This window comes from Setaria italica, chromosome VI (assembly GCF_000263155.2).
Source record: "Setaria italica strain Yugu1 chromosome VI, Setaria_italica_v2.0, whole genome shotgun sequence".
Classification (NCBI taxonomy): Eukaryota; Viridiplantae; Streptophyta; class Magnoliopsida; order Poales; family Poaceae; genus Setaria; species Setaria italica.
The window spans coordinates 34,555,974-34,570,932 of NC_028455.1; the positions used below are offsets into that span (position 1 = coordinate 34,555,974).

General features: G+C 51.4%; 1 protein-coding gene across 1 annotated transcript; it reads right to left on the reverse strand.

Annotated features, from left to right (window-relative positions):
- Window positions 1-10,737: 10,737 nt before the first annotated feature.
- LOC101765070 (transcription factor MYC2) lies at window positions 10,738-12,283 on the reverse strand. The gene is given in 2 exon segments (XM_012846986.2): window positions 10,738-11,675; window positions 11,677-12,283. Coding segments are annotated over 2 exon segments (789 nt in total). The 5' UTR covers window positions 11,884-12,283; the 3' UTR covers window positions 10,738-11,093.
- Between the last annotated feature and the right edge of the window lie 2,676 nt (window positions 12,284-14,959).

The following is a 14,959-nucleotide window of genomic DNA, read 5'->3' on the forward strand; positions in this document are numbered from 1 at the left end:
TGTTCATATATATAGGACAATTCTTTTCATGTAAATAGGAAAAAAATAAGGAAAGCCAGAACTATACACAATGTTTAAAAAAAAGAAAAAGATATTAGTAGGTTGCAAGGATATGTATCGGATCCTAGCTAAATTCCAAAAGGAAAAAAAAGGACAAACACAAAAACTGAAAAGAAGCTAACTGAAACAGTCAATATCCAAGCGTGAAGCTAGGACGTGTTTCTTTTTCTTTTTTTGCTAAAAAATGTCCTTTTGCATCTTCGGCTTCGGGACCAGCCGAACGGAACCAATTTTGTGGCCCACCGACCAGGAGCACATAACGGCCAACCGTTGCCTTATCCTTACGGACGACACTTGGGCCTTGAAGATCGATTCTGACAATGGGAAGGGCAATATAAGAAGCCTATATTATTCCAGATAACTTCCCGGAGCATAGCAGCTGCAGTTCTACCTTTATTCAGCCTCTTGTTTAGTTCACCCCCAAATCCCAACTTTGACACTATGCAAAAAGAAGATTCCTCATCACATCAAACTTGCGGTACATGCATGGAGTACTAAATGTAGATGAAATTAAAAACTAATTGCACAGTTTTATTGTACTTTGCGAGACGAATCTTTTGAGCCTAATTAGTCAATGTTTGGACAATAATTCACAAATACAAACGAAACGCTACAGTGTGCTACAGTGCTGTCATAATAATTTTAGCACTCCAAATTTTAGCAACTAAACAAGGCTATAGGCTGGTAACCATGTGAAAGAATCAAACATGGATGTGCTGCCCATTCACAAGAAAGAGCCAACTAGGCATCTTGTTGCCTGAGGAGGCTTTCCATCTATGCAGCAGTACCTTTGCCAAGTAACTTGAGCCCAAGGTATCACAATGGTTGTAATTTTGTGTAGAAACTCGAATAACCTTGCTTTGTTATGGGCTCCTAACTTTAACCCTAGCAACCTTCATTTTTTTTACAAGCTCTGGTGCATGCAACAAGGCAATTAATCCCCCTTTTTATCGATATTACTCCACCATTCCTCGAACTATGTTCCCACATATACAAATGTTATCTTGTTTCGACACAATTTTAACAATAGAAAGTACTAAAATTTATTTTTTTAATGAGGATCTGCAAAGACATATGGTGACCTTATTAATCTCAACATCAGTTGGTTCAATCTATCAGATGTGCTAATAGCAGTAGGGTTAGCGTCATTGAGGATCAGTTTGGTCGGGTTCCTTGGACTCCGGCTCCTGCACTGTAGCGTGGCAGCGTGCCAGAGGAGCCAGAGCCGGAGGAGCCACAATTTGTGGCTCCACCAGCTCCTCCAAGGTCTGAGGGGGAGCGAGAGGAGAAAGGAAATTAACTTCGGTGAACAATATCACTACAATGCGTGAACAGTAAAATCCGGAGCTCCAAAAAGTCCCACAAAACTGGCTCTTATACCAGTGAACGTGCATGTGTGTTTTTTTTTTGCATATTGTGATTAAAAAAAAACTTGTACCTATATGTTTGCTACGGTAGTGCACTATTGCCGGAAAACGACTCTAGATGCTTGTAGCCTTGTACTATTCTCTCCTTAAGTTAGTTCTTTCTACTTCAAGGAGCTGCTTCTGCTTGCATGTGAGGCCGTACGTGCGCCTCCGTCCGTCTGCATCGATCTGCCACGAGCAGAGCTTGGCTGCACGCCAAGCGGCAGGGACCACTTGTCCATCCACTTGCATTGTTACACACTGACTGCACCAGTCCTATATATGAAGAATTGACGATCTGTTCCATCTATGCGTGGCATGCGACCCTGGAACAGTCTCGATCTCCCGCCCTGTGTGTGTGGTTCTTGGAAAGATTATAAACGATAACGCGAGAAGATGTGAGGAAGATGGAGAGATGGTACGTGGGCATGGATCGTCGCCACGGAGGAGCTGCGCCTGTATGCAAGTACTGCAAGATCGTACGTGATTCAGATCATCGTCTAGCTCAGACTGCTCAGTAGCTGGCTCGGTGGGTAGGGAGGGACTAGGGAACAGTAGCAGCCATCCGAGTTCAGAGTTCACTGCAGGCTCCCGTGTGTCTGCGCTGAGCCACTTGCCCACTTCCGCGGCACCATCGTCCATGGCCGCCCAGCACAGACCGAACAGAGCTACAGAAGAGGAACTCCACGGCAGTTGTTGTAACAAAGATCCACATCAGTCATCAGGGCCTTGTTTAATTCCCAATTGGGAGCAGCAAAATTGGTATTTTGTCATAAATGCGCAACTGTAGCATTTCATTTGTATTTGTGAATTATTATCCAAAAATTGACTAATTAGGCTTAAAAGATTCGTCTCGCAAAGTACAACAAAACTGTGCAATTAATTTTTGATTTCGTCTACATTTAGTACTCCATGCATGTACCACAAGTTTGATATGATGGGGAATCTTCTTTTTGCATAATGGTAAAGTTAGAATTTTGGGGAACTAAACAGACCGCAGGTGACTACCTAGTGCGCTAGCTGCACTGGGGTCGAACAGAAGTGGTGTCGATATCAGTGTCTTGCAAGTGGTGTGGTCCTGTGTCCATATCAGTATCTAAAGAGTATTATGGAAGATCTGTATGCATGACTCGCTCTATCTATCCCTACCCTTTCTGAACCACACAAGATGCTCACCCAAGTCACAGCCTCATGTATCGTTTTATAGATAACCACCAGTTATTCTCGTTCTTGAGAAATAAAGCAAATAAACATTGATTAGAAACGTTTTTCACGTTCTATTCGGTGGAACATTATACTAGCTAGGCTTCCAGCATTGGAAGATCTAATCCAGACGTGTCGAACTTTGAAGATGTCGACTTTGTGATGGTAAAAGAAGGACTAAGCCTTTATTTCTAAGGAGGATGAAGGCGGAACTTCTATCCATTATCTTAAAAAAACTTGAAAAAAAGCATGAAAAAGTGCCTTTTTAAAGTGTAGCGACCAAATGACGGATGAGAGATTGAAAGTTCTATGCGCATGTGAGTCATCATGTATATGGAAAATGTAAAACCACATGTATACGTGACCACATGGCATATCTCAACAGTTAATTTCTCTCCATCCAACCGTTGATCAACTACCTACCCATGTACTTCTCACGTAACCATTATCCATCTCACCATTGATTCAAAAAAATGAATGATTTGGATAGCACATACATGTGAAAAATCCATATTCGTATATGACCGATGCAAAAGGCGTCATGCGCGTGTAGTAGTGTTGGGGGGAAATATCAACGATCTCCCCTAGCCCACGAAATAAACAGAACTTAAAGGTCCAGACCCATCTAAGGTAGCAAAATTGCCGTCAGCCCAATATGAAAGGGAGAGGCCACGTTCCGCCTCGCCCGACCCGGAGTCCCGGGGTCGGACGCTCCCGATCCCTTGAAGACTAAACTCCGCCTCGCCTGACCCAGGAGACCGGGGTCGGGAGCGCCCGACCCCTACCACAGAAACTCCGCCTCGCCCGACCCTGGGCGCGGGGGTCGGACTCGCTCGGGTCCACAAGACGAATATTCGCCTCGGGCGCGGACTGGAGGATCAGGATGACAATCTCGTGGGTCCCCCCATCGACCTCACCATAAATGCGCCGCGGCCCTGTCAAGCCAAAAGGGAGCGGCGTCCCCAACGTAACCGGTCCCGAATACCGGTGCGCAGCCGTGCGGCGCAAGCCGCAGTGGCCGCGGCTCCTTCTGATTCGCCGCAGAGTACTCATGAGCTGCGCCGAACGACACAGGAGGGCGCATCGCTTGCTCTCGCGCCCCGTGCTCCCAACGGCAGTTTCAGGGATGCGACGTCCGGGTCTTACGGTAATCGGCGGGGCAACAGAATCGGACCTCCTCCCCGGCGGGCACGGATGCCGAGGCTGAGGATCATCATCACGCTCGACAGCGACGGCGACCAGGGAGATCATCGACAAGATCGAGAAGGAATCGCCCTCCCTCGCCGGACGCGCTGACAGGGACCGGAGGCCGGAGCAAGAGCGGTGGCCTTGGGACCCTCCCCTTGTATTATGTTTTCTACTTAGCTTATCCTTTCTACCTCTCCTCCTGACGCCTGGCTCAACTGTAACCCCGAGCTCCTTCTTGCACTATAAAAGGAGGACCGGGGTCCTGAGGCCGGGGGGACGCAGACTCTTTTTCTCAAGCAAACAGTACACACTCAGACTCCCTTAGAGCACAAGCATACTCAAGAGACCAGGGATCAGTTCCCTCTCTCGCCCATCTGTAACCCCTACTACAGAACCCCGCGTGGGCAGCACGAGCAGCCTCGATACTGGACGTAGGGCCTCCTTTTGCCCGAACCAGTCTAACCCCGTGTCTCCCACGCCACCATCCGAAGCCTTACGCGCATAAAAGAAATTTACTAGTCTAGAGTCTTGATCCGCAAATCTTGACAACGACAGTTGGCGCGCCAGGTAGGGGACCTTTGCGCGTACATCACCGGCTTCAGATGGCCAACCACGACGCCGATTCCAACGACGAGAGTCACCACCCCTCGCACGAGTGCTCCATGGCTGACGTGCGCTCCGAGGGATCCAATGACGACGGCGCCGAAGGGAAGCAGCGCGCTCCCCCACCGCGCGCCGCAGCTACGACTGAGGCCCTTGTCAGGGTCCCGGTGCCCCACCAGGAGGACGAGCACCGCCGCAACGAGGGCGGGGCGCGTCATCGAGCCCGCGACGTCCAGCGGCGCATCTGCAGGGACGAGGGTCATCCCCAACTCTTCGCACGCGCCAGCCAGAATGTCGCCGCCGCGGCAGCCCTACTCCGACGACTCCCCGATCCGGCAAAGCCCGAGGAGCGACGGGCCCGCCAGGAGGTACGCGACTTACTTGAGTGTGCAGCAGTCCAGCAGGCAGAAAGCTCCGCGTCCCGGCGCCGCACACACGGCGCCAGCAGGGTCACACCCTCCGCGCCTATCAAGAGGCGTGGAGGATCTGTCCATCAACCTTCCTCCCATGGGGGAAACCGGGCCTCGCCCATTCGACGGACTCCAACACGTGCGGGCGATGGGGCTTCATCCGTCCCCCGCCGCGTCGGCCCCATCCGCGATGCCCGTGACGCCTTGGACGCGCGGAGGCGCTCCCGTGCAGACAGGGAGGATAGAGCCGACCGCGGCTACCGCGTACACCGTGGTGGTCGCCACGACGGTGGAGAAAATCGGAGCCCGAGCCCCAACCCAGCGGGGCCCAGGGCCTTCTCCGCACGCATCCTGAACGTGCTGTTCCCAGCGCGCTTCAGACAGCCCACCAATGTGGCCAAATACTCTGGGGAGACGAACCCCGGGCCTTGGCTCAGCGACTACCGGCTTGCCTGTCAGGCCGGTGGAGCGGATGACGACCTGCTCATCATTCGCAACCTCCCACTGTTCTTGGCCGACTCGGCGCGAGCCTGGATAGAACACGTCCCGTCAGGTCGGATCCGTAACTGGAACGACCTGAGAGAGATCTTTGTAGGGAACTTCCAGGGCACATACAAGCACCACGGGAACTCCTGGGACCTCTGGAGCTGCCGCCAGGAGTCGGGTGAGACTCTCCGAGGGTACATTCGACGCTTCTCCAGGAAGTGCACCAAGCTCTCCAACATCGCCGACGCCGACGTCATCGGCGCCTTCCTGGCAGGGACCTCCTGTAGATCTCTAGTCCACGAGCTAGGGCGTGTAGGCCCACAGACCACCAAGGAGCTCCTCGACATCGCCACCGACTTTGCCTCGGGCGAAGAGGCCGTCGGGGCGATATTCGATCGCTCCAAGGGCAAGGCAAAGAGGGAGGAGGATGCCAACGAAGGCGCCTTCACTCACCAGAAGAAGAAAAAGGCCGCGGTGGAACCCCGAAGGCTGCGGAGGGGCTCAAGCACGATGACGGATGAGGACGATGACGATGAAGATAAGGATGATGATGAAGAAAGCTCTTCCGCTCTATGAGGAGTGCGCGGCAAACGAAAGACCACCGCGCCTCCTACCCCACGAGCTCGGCGTTTTCTGCCGCTTCTACTCCCGGACGTCATGCGCATAACTTCCTCTGCAAGCGAACCAGGACCCGCTCCGGGTAAAAAAGGGATACAGAGCTGAAAACGCTCTTAACGGCCCATTACGGTCTAGGGGTTCGAAGGCTGGCCCTCCAGAGGGTTCGACAGCTGCCCCAGGACATCCCCCGAGCAAGGGGTGAGAAGGGACGGGTCCGCTAGCGGCCACCACCCAGGCGAGCGAAAGCCAAGGGCGTCCCGACCTCACGTTCGAGCCCGGGCTGGCGTCTAAGTTCATGGTTTTTCCCCGAAGAAAGGCAACGAGCCCCTGAATCCGATCGAACGGACTCGGGAACTATATGAACTGGCCAGCCGGAATCTGGAGTACGCCACCAGCTTGGCCCGAGCCGGACCCCCCCGAACGGGGACCGGGACTCCACTCGAACTGACGCGTTCGCAGCTCAACGAGCACCACGGTTCGTCCAACGAGGATAGCGTGGCACGGCTCATCCCCTCCGTCCCAGCGAACGAATGCTTGAGGGGTAACGATCAAAAGCCGATCTAGCCTCCCGATCGGTCTCCTGCAACGCGCGGGGGCTCGGGGGCTAGCGTCGCAACCAATGACCATGCGTGTGGTCGCGATTTGAGGACTCGAGGCGAGAGCGCCCTACGGAGCAATGAGGAGTCCTCCCGTGCCAAGTCATCCACAGGACACCTCTCCTGATCAAACTCCCTGGCCAAGCCGGACCAACAACACTCCCTATCCCTGATCAATGGCAGCTTGCAGGGTGAGCAGAGATCCCCGATGAGCGACGAAAAAAGCCTCTGGAGGAGCATCTTTGCTCCACCACAGGCTCGGGGGCTACTGTTGGGGGGAAATATCAACGATCTCCCCTAACCCACGAAATCAACAGAACTTAAAAGCCCAGGCCCATCTAAGGTAGCAAAATTGCCGTCAGCCCAATATGAAAGGGAGAGGCCACGTTTCGCCTCGCCCGACCCGGAGTCCCGGGGTCGGACGCTCCCGATCCCTTGAAGACTAAACTCCACCTCGCCCGACCCAGGAGACCGGGGTCGGGAGCGCCCGACCCCTACCACAGAAACTCCGCCTCGCCTGACCCTGGGCGCGGGGGTCAGACTCGCTCGGGTCCACAAGATGAATATTCGCCTCGGGCGCGGACTGGAGGATCAGGATGACAATCTCGTGGGTCCCCCCATCGACCTCGCCATAAATGCGCCGCGGCCCTGTCAAGCCAAAAGGGAGCGGCGTCCCCAACGTAACCGGCCCCGAATACCGGTGCGCGGCCGTGCGGCGCAAGCCGCAGTGGCCGCGGCTCCTTCTGATTCACCGCAGAGTACTCATGAGCTGCGCCGAACGGCACAGGAGGGCGCATCGCTTGCTCTCGCGCCCCGTGCTCCCAACGGCAGTTTCAGGGATGCGACGTCCGGGTCTTACGGTAATCGGCAGGGCAACAGAATCGAACCTCCTCCCCGGCGGGCACGGATGCCGAGGCTGAGGATCATCATCACGCTTGACAGCAACGGCGACCAGGGAGATCATCGACAAGATCGGGAAGGAATCGCCCTCCCTCGCCGGACGCGCTGACAGGGACCGGAGGCCGGAGCAAGAGCGGCGGCCTTGGGACCCTCCCCTTGTATTATTTTTTCTACTTAGCTTATCCTTTCTACCTCTCCTCCTGACGCCTGGCTCAACTGTAACCCCGAGCTCCTTCTTGCGCTATAAAAGGAGGACTGGGGGTCCTGAGGCCGGGGGGACACAGACTCTTTTTCTCAAGCAAACAGTACACACTCACACTCCCTTAGAGCACAAGCATACTCAAGAGACCAGGGATCAGTTCCCTCTCTTGCCCATCTGTAACCCCTACTACAGAACCCCGCGTGGGCAACACGAGCAGCCTCGATATTGGACGTAGGGCCTCCTTTTGCCCGAACCAGTCTAACCCCGTGTCTCCCACGCCACCATCCGAAGCCTTACACGCATAAAAGAAATTTACTAGTCTAGAGTCTTGATCCGCAAATCTTGACAAAGACGAGTAGTTATCTTCCAAGAGAGGGATATTTGGCTCTTTACCGTTTGTTGTAAATTGAAAAGGTTCTGATTCCATTTTTCTTTGAAATGTGCTGGTGCGCTGAATTGTTCTTTTATGATACACGTTACTGCCAATAATGGCTCAGCCCCCTTTTGTAGCCTTCACTTCTCATTTTCTTTCTCTGCACCGATCGACTGATCAATTGATACCTAGTGTCTTCGTAGCTGGCCGGTCGTCAAAGTGCCTGGCCTACACTGCTGATTCAGACGACGATTATGCATGCTAAACAAGTAAAAAAAAAAGAAGGTAACCTTCAAAACTGATGCAGCAACAATTTAAACATGATCAGTAAATACTATCTGATGCAAATATGTAATTCGAGCTAGCAGGCCCTCCAATGGAATCGTGTGCCCATACATTGTGTGTGTACAAAGTGCAAACGCGGACGACACAACATTCTCCTGATGACATGCACGCACAGTATAGGAGATCGATTTGGCGCTGGATCGGATATTGCTTCTCGAATCGAAAGAAAATAAAAATGGCGGCGCAAGCCTGCCGGCGACGAGCTGGGCTAGCTATATGCTATAGTAGCGAGCCGTGCTGCTCTGCTGCCGCCGCCGCTCCCGCTGGGTGATGATGGCTGGGCCGTCGTCGGTGATGGGCATTTGGGCAAGGGCTTCCAGCTGCCAGCGCGTCTCTAGGCCGCATTCTGCTGGGGGTGCAATGCAAGCCCCCTTGGCCCAAGCCACTGCCAAGTGCCAACGCATGCAGCTCTCCATCCTCCACGTCGTCGTCGTCGTCGTCGAGAAGCCCTATCGAGCACTGAGAGTTGCTGGCAGCGGAGGAGCGCGCAGTTACAGTACTATTGCCACTTCCCTTGAACAGCCCTACCTGATGATAGTAGTACATTTACGTCGGGTAGCTAGTTTAATCTGGGCATACAGTTGGTTCGAGAACTCATAATAAACCTAATAATTGCGTGAAGGCTGCTCGATATAGGTGCATTTGTGTTTGGAGAGAGAAACGCAACCAATCAGCGCCATGGCAAATACTCTCTACGTTCCAAATTGTACTTCCAAATTTTAAGTCGTTTTAATTTTGTTAGATTCATAAATATTATTATGTATCTAGATATAGTGTATGCACTCTAGGTGCATAATAATATATATGAACCTAGAAAAGGTAAAACTACCTGCAATTTGGAATGGAGAAAGTACCAAATTTTCTGAACGTGGTGGTGTGGGCTCGTGAACAGTGAATGCCCCCCTGATCAACGGGCATTGAATAATGGAGATGATTCCATCTTCCATGATTTTGATAGATCTAAATAGAGACACTCTAGCTTGGTGTGCTGTAGTTTGTCTCCATCTGGGTTGCAAAGAAGCAGATTAAATAAGTATTTTTTCTATCCTAAATCGTAGGTCGTTTTAGTATTTCTAAATTTATAGTCGTATCTAGACATAGTGTATATCTAGATAAAACAAAAATCGTAAATCTAGAATTCTATATGGTGTCGCACACATACTATACTAGAATTTATACGCGGTATTATATTAATATCTCAGCCACTGTACTATTTTTTCATAGGCTTGTAGCAACAAGTCAGTGAATGTGGATTTATACATCGTAGAACGACAACGAAAGGGTAAAGATATGGACACGGCATCCCTGTCATCGAACAAAGGTATGCGATGCAGGATGTTCCACTAGCAAACGCAAGTGCTTGAACGAGAGGCATCACCATCCAAAGGCGGATCCAACGTGGGTGTGTTTAGTTGCATGGAGAGAAGAGGGTGGGAGGAAGAAGAAGATGGGGTGCCGGATCGGATGAAGAAGAAGGAAGCTATATGCGCCTCTCGTCATATATACACACAAGCTCATGCGTGCAGCTTGAGATTATTTACTTAAAGCATCAGACTAAGTAATTAACTATTTTCTCCGTCCTAAATTGTACGTCGTTTTGACTTTTCTATGTTCATACAGATGTTTGTATGCACCTAAATATAGTGTATGCTTAGTATGAATCTAGAAAATCTAAAACAACCTCATTCTAAATGAGGAAGTACGATCTAAGCTCCGAAATCAAAGCAACGTGTGGATCAAGTGACGGTGTGAGAGAAGCACAATGCACAAAGGTTGCAGCTCCGTTGCAGCTTTCATGGTCTTTATCACACACAGGACACAAATAATGGACCATCAACCCATTCTTGAGTAGCATGGTACAAGCACAGCTGCTCCCTGTTCTTCGGCATATCTATCCGATACTGTGCATTAGATCTCTTGTCACATAGTTCTTGCAGGAATCTTATGGCTATCGTGAAATCCGAGGACCTAGCTGGCTAGGTTGCCCAAAAATATCATCACCACGCCAGATGCCAGAAGAGGTCAATAGTATCTGGCATGTATCAAGCAAAGAGAACATAGTGGCTAGAGGGCTTTAAGTAACTTTTGCTTTCTTTCATCTTCTTGTTTGTAAAATTTTCATGAATGGAGCTAGATACAATATATAGGTGCGGCTCATCATCTAGCGCACTCCAAACACGCAAATTTGCATGGTTGGTTCGAGAACTGATCAAGACAACACATATGTCAACTGTCAAGTCTCTATGATGAAACTAAGTAATATATTTTCTGAAAAGTACTATTCAGTTTGCTTCACAATTTTCACCTTGGAATTGTAATGTAAAATACTTAATAGCAATGCTTATGGTTGAGCTTTAGAAAAATGGCCAGATACTCTCCGAAAAATTCTCCTGACGATCCAAAAATGCACGAGATAATATCTGTCCATCAGACAATCCCTAAATTTAACCCTCCCGCGTTTCTATGTTAAAAACAACAGGAGTAGTAAGTCATTTCGAACATTGGCATCACAATCCAAAAAAATGTACTTAAAGTCCTTAAACACTACACGGAGATCGATGACAGCATCCAGACGGTACACCGCGAATGCAGCAGACAAGTCCAAGCACGAGCAGGACCCGCCGTTATCAGCGTGCAGTGTCTTGCTTCCATTTATTTCGGCGACGGAGGAGAGCATGTAACAAATTAAAGCTGGCCGGCCGGCTAGCCGCTAACCTGCAGCCGGTGGAGCAACACCGCGCGGAGGCCTCCCTCGTCCCGCAGCGCGGCCGCGGGCACGTCCACGACGGCGTCCTGCACGGTGACGCCGGCAACGCGGCAGATGCAGGCGTGCCGCACGGGCAGGTCCAGGGAGCGGAGCGCGTCCATGAGGCGTGCGGGGGCGTGGCGGTGGCGCGCCGCCGCCGTCGTCAGGCGCAGCGCCGCCGCCTTCGGCCCGACCATCCGCACCTCGAGCTTCTCCGCCTCGAGGTTCCTGAACGAGTGGGAGGCGGCGGACGGCGCGCCCTGACGCGCCGCGGCCTCCCTGGCCATGGCCTCGAGCTGCTCCACGCGGCCGCGCAGCTCGGTGATGTAGGCGGTGGCGTCGGCAAGAATGGATGCCTTGTCCATCCGGGACACGTTGGGCACGGCGGCCCGTAGCTCGCAGAACCGTCGGTGGAGCTTGTCCCGGCGGTGCCGCTCGTCCTCCACGTGGGGGATGGCGGGCTCGTCGGGCCGGGCGGGCCCGGCCTTTCGGCCCCGTGTCGTGGTCTTGGCCGCCGGTGCCGGTGAGTTCCAAGACGGCCGGGTTGTTATTGTTACCCACCGAGGTCGAGCCCCCGTCGCCCCACGCCGCGCCATCCAAGGGCTCATGCAGCCCGACGTTACCGGCCCACCCTTGCCCCAGGACCTCGCATGGGGCGAACTGGAGCGCCTTGTCGTGGCCGGCGGTGGAGAAGGAGGCCGGGGAGGGAGAGCTGCTGGAGGAGGTGGGGAAGACGAACCCATCCATTGCACTGTGCTAAAAATGGCAGATCTGGCTGTGGCTGGAGGCTCCGGAGCTGGAGGAAGTGACAGATCAAGGCGGTAGCATCTGCAAGTTGCAACGTCACAACACTTTGATTTGGACGGCATGGTACGGTACACTACAACACTACGTATATGTTTACGTTAAGAGCCTCACAATTATGCTAATTTTTGGAAATGAGACTTTGAGAGGGTGCATCTAACAATATACTTCCTCCAGATCAAAATATTTGTTGCTATTGGCCTTTTCTTGCAATGTTTGACTATTCATCTTATTCAAACATATATTGCAAATATACAAAAGATAAGTCATGCTTAAAATGCCTTTGATGACAAAGTACATCACAAACAAAATAAATGATACTTGTATAAAAGATGAATGGTCAAACATCATGACTAAAAGTTAATAGCGACAAATATTTTGATCTGGAGTATTTAGATATTAAAGGTTTCTAATAAATAGATCAATGTGTCCAACTAATGCAAAACTACTGACATTTTACTCCCCCGTCCCATATTGTAGGTCGTCTTTTTCTAGATACATACGTTTTTGCTATGGATCTATATGTTGGTTATATATAGATAGATAGCTTTATATATGTAGAAAAGTTAAAATAATTTGAAATGGAGGGAGTATTAGCTTTACTAGATAGGGTACCTGGTAGGATAATGATGCAAACGGACAATGGATCGGACCATCTAATATGCGTTCTAGCGCTTGTCTTTGAGTTTTCATTTTCTCCTCTTTACATGTTGTTGGGTGAATGGTAGATTGGTGACGTTGATTTAAGTTTGAATTCCATATTCAAATGCATTTATCTCCTAAACCATTTATTCTTTTTCAGAACCGTTCGGACCATGTGATTTGTTAGAATTAATATAACAAAATGAGTACCGATATGTGTATTTTTGGAATTACTGAAAAAAGTCAACATTTTACAACATTTAAACATGTTTTATACAAAATTTTAACTACACTATTTAAAAAATTCAACATTTTTTTATAACATTTTAACAAAATGAGTACAAATATGAATAATTGTTACCTAGGAGCAAGAACCGTGGCTCGTATTTCAAAATGTTGACTGTACAAGGGGGTTCCAAGAAAAAAAATTGTTAGTTGTTCTTGTACGATATTCAACAAATGGCATTTCAAAATATCGTATTTCAAAACACACGCCATTTATCAAGGGGGTTCCAAGAAAAAAATAGGGGTTCCAGGAAAAAAAATAGAAGTTAAAATTGCTACTTTGTGCAACCAATGCAAGATGCGGCATGATATGTTTGAACCTGTCCTGGATCGAATTCAAAAAGCAGGACATCCAAATCACACAACAACGTATACGCCACAGAGAAGTCATATCGTATTTAGTAGCCAAAACATGATATTAACACTTGACAGAACGGGTCCTCATTTTTTCAGCTGAAGTTCGGGTAGCAGTTGTAGAAACCCGAATTTCCCCAAATACCCAAACGCCCACCCCGCCGCCACCACCAGAGCGAGCTATAGGAAGCCCTCGCGACTTGCTAGGACAGCGGCAGTGAGGCCAATTGAGTGATTCTTGCCGCTGTCACCCGAATCTGCGTCGTGGGGGATGGGGTGCAGCGGTCATGGCGGCGCCGTGGTGAGACGCCGGCGCTCGTGACCGGCCTGGCGAGCGGCGAGTGCGCCGACGGCTAGGAGAGTGGGGGTCGTCCGCGGCATGGCAAGACGACTGGTGTCGGCCGGCGGATCTGAGGCCGACGGTAGCACTGCATTCGGCAGCGGCAGCGGCCACGCGCGTGTAGAGAGAACCCACGGCGGTGAGGAGGACTCTCGGCAGCGGCCGCACGCATGGAAATGAGGCCGAGCGGAGGCGGCCGTGCGGTGCATCCCGGCGCGACGCGAGGTAGCCACACAGCTGCGGCCGGGCAAGGGCTGTGGAGTGGAGGCCGCACTGCAGCGGCCCGGTGCAGCACGAGGTGGCCGCAAGGTAGCAGCCCGGTGCGGGGCGAGGAGGCCGCGAGGATGCCCGCGCATGTGGCGAGGAGACAGCATGGCAACGGCCGCGTGCGAGGAGTGGAGGCCGCTTGGTGGTGTTGCGACCGTATGGCAGCCGGATATGGGCATGCAGGTGGCAGCCTTCTTCGGCGACAGTGGCAACTTGGTGGCGCATGCATGCCGGCGGGATGCCCACGAGTGCCATTGGCGCCCGTATAGTTGCCCGTAGCGAGGGCAGCAGGGATGCCTGCGCCTGCGGTGCTCAATGCGGCGACCGGTGACGGTGGGGACGCCCGCCAGCACGTCACCAGAGGATGGTGCTGGGGCAACCACTAATGCACTGTGACGGCGGCCTGCGGCTAGGGGATGGCGACAAGGAGCGGGCCTTGGCCTGCGCTAGGAGGCGTGGCGCGAGGGTGGTGCATGTGAGGAATGGCGCGGAGGCCGCATCCTTGGCTGCTTGGTCGCGTGCTAATAAGGTTCCAGGTTGCTGATGGTGGTGGCTTGTGAGCTCTGGAGCCTCGGATCCGATCCGGGCTTACAATGGTGGAGTTCTTGTACGTCCTATCCCTCACTTAGTCTCCCCACCTTACTAGCAGCTCATCCATGATGGCGACAATACTCTTGGTCTTTGGTAGTGGCAGGTTCGTGCGGGGAAAGAGTGGATTCTTCTTCTCTCTCTCACCCTCTCTCTATGCACTCCTTTCCTTTGCCTATGCTTGACTGAGTGGTGTGCGGCCGGTTTGGTGGTCTTGAGCAATATGCATGTGGCTTCTTTGTGCCTTGGCGGCGGGCGATCACACATAGCGGCGACCGGTCATCCTTTGCCTGGATTTGCGTTGGCTCAGCTTCCGGTGTACGATTAGGTGGCTTAGTTTTTTCCTAGTTTCTTTTTGGTTGCTTGTTTATGGCGGCTCGTAATCTTGTATTTTTCTCCTGCTATGGATAGGACGAGTGTTGCTCGTTAAAAAAATGATATTAATATACATATACTTGTTTTAAACCAAAATTTTCTTCTCCTCTAACTCTACAGAAATAAATTTAATAACATGCACAAGTACCACGGAACAGCTGATCCTGT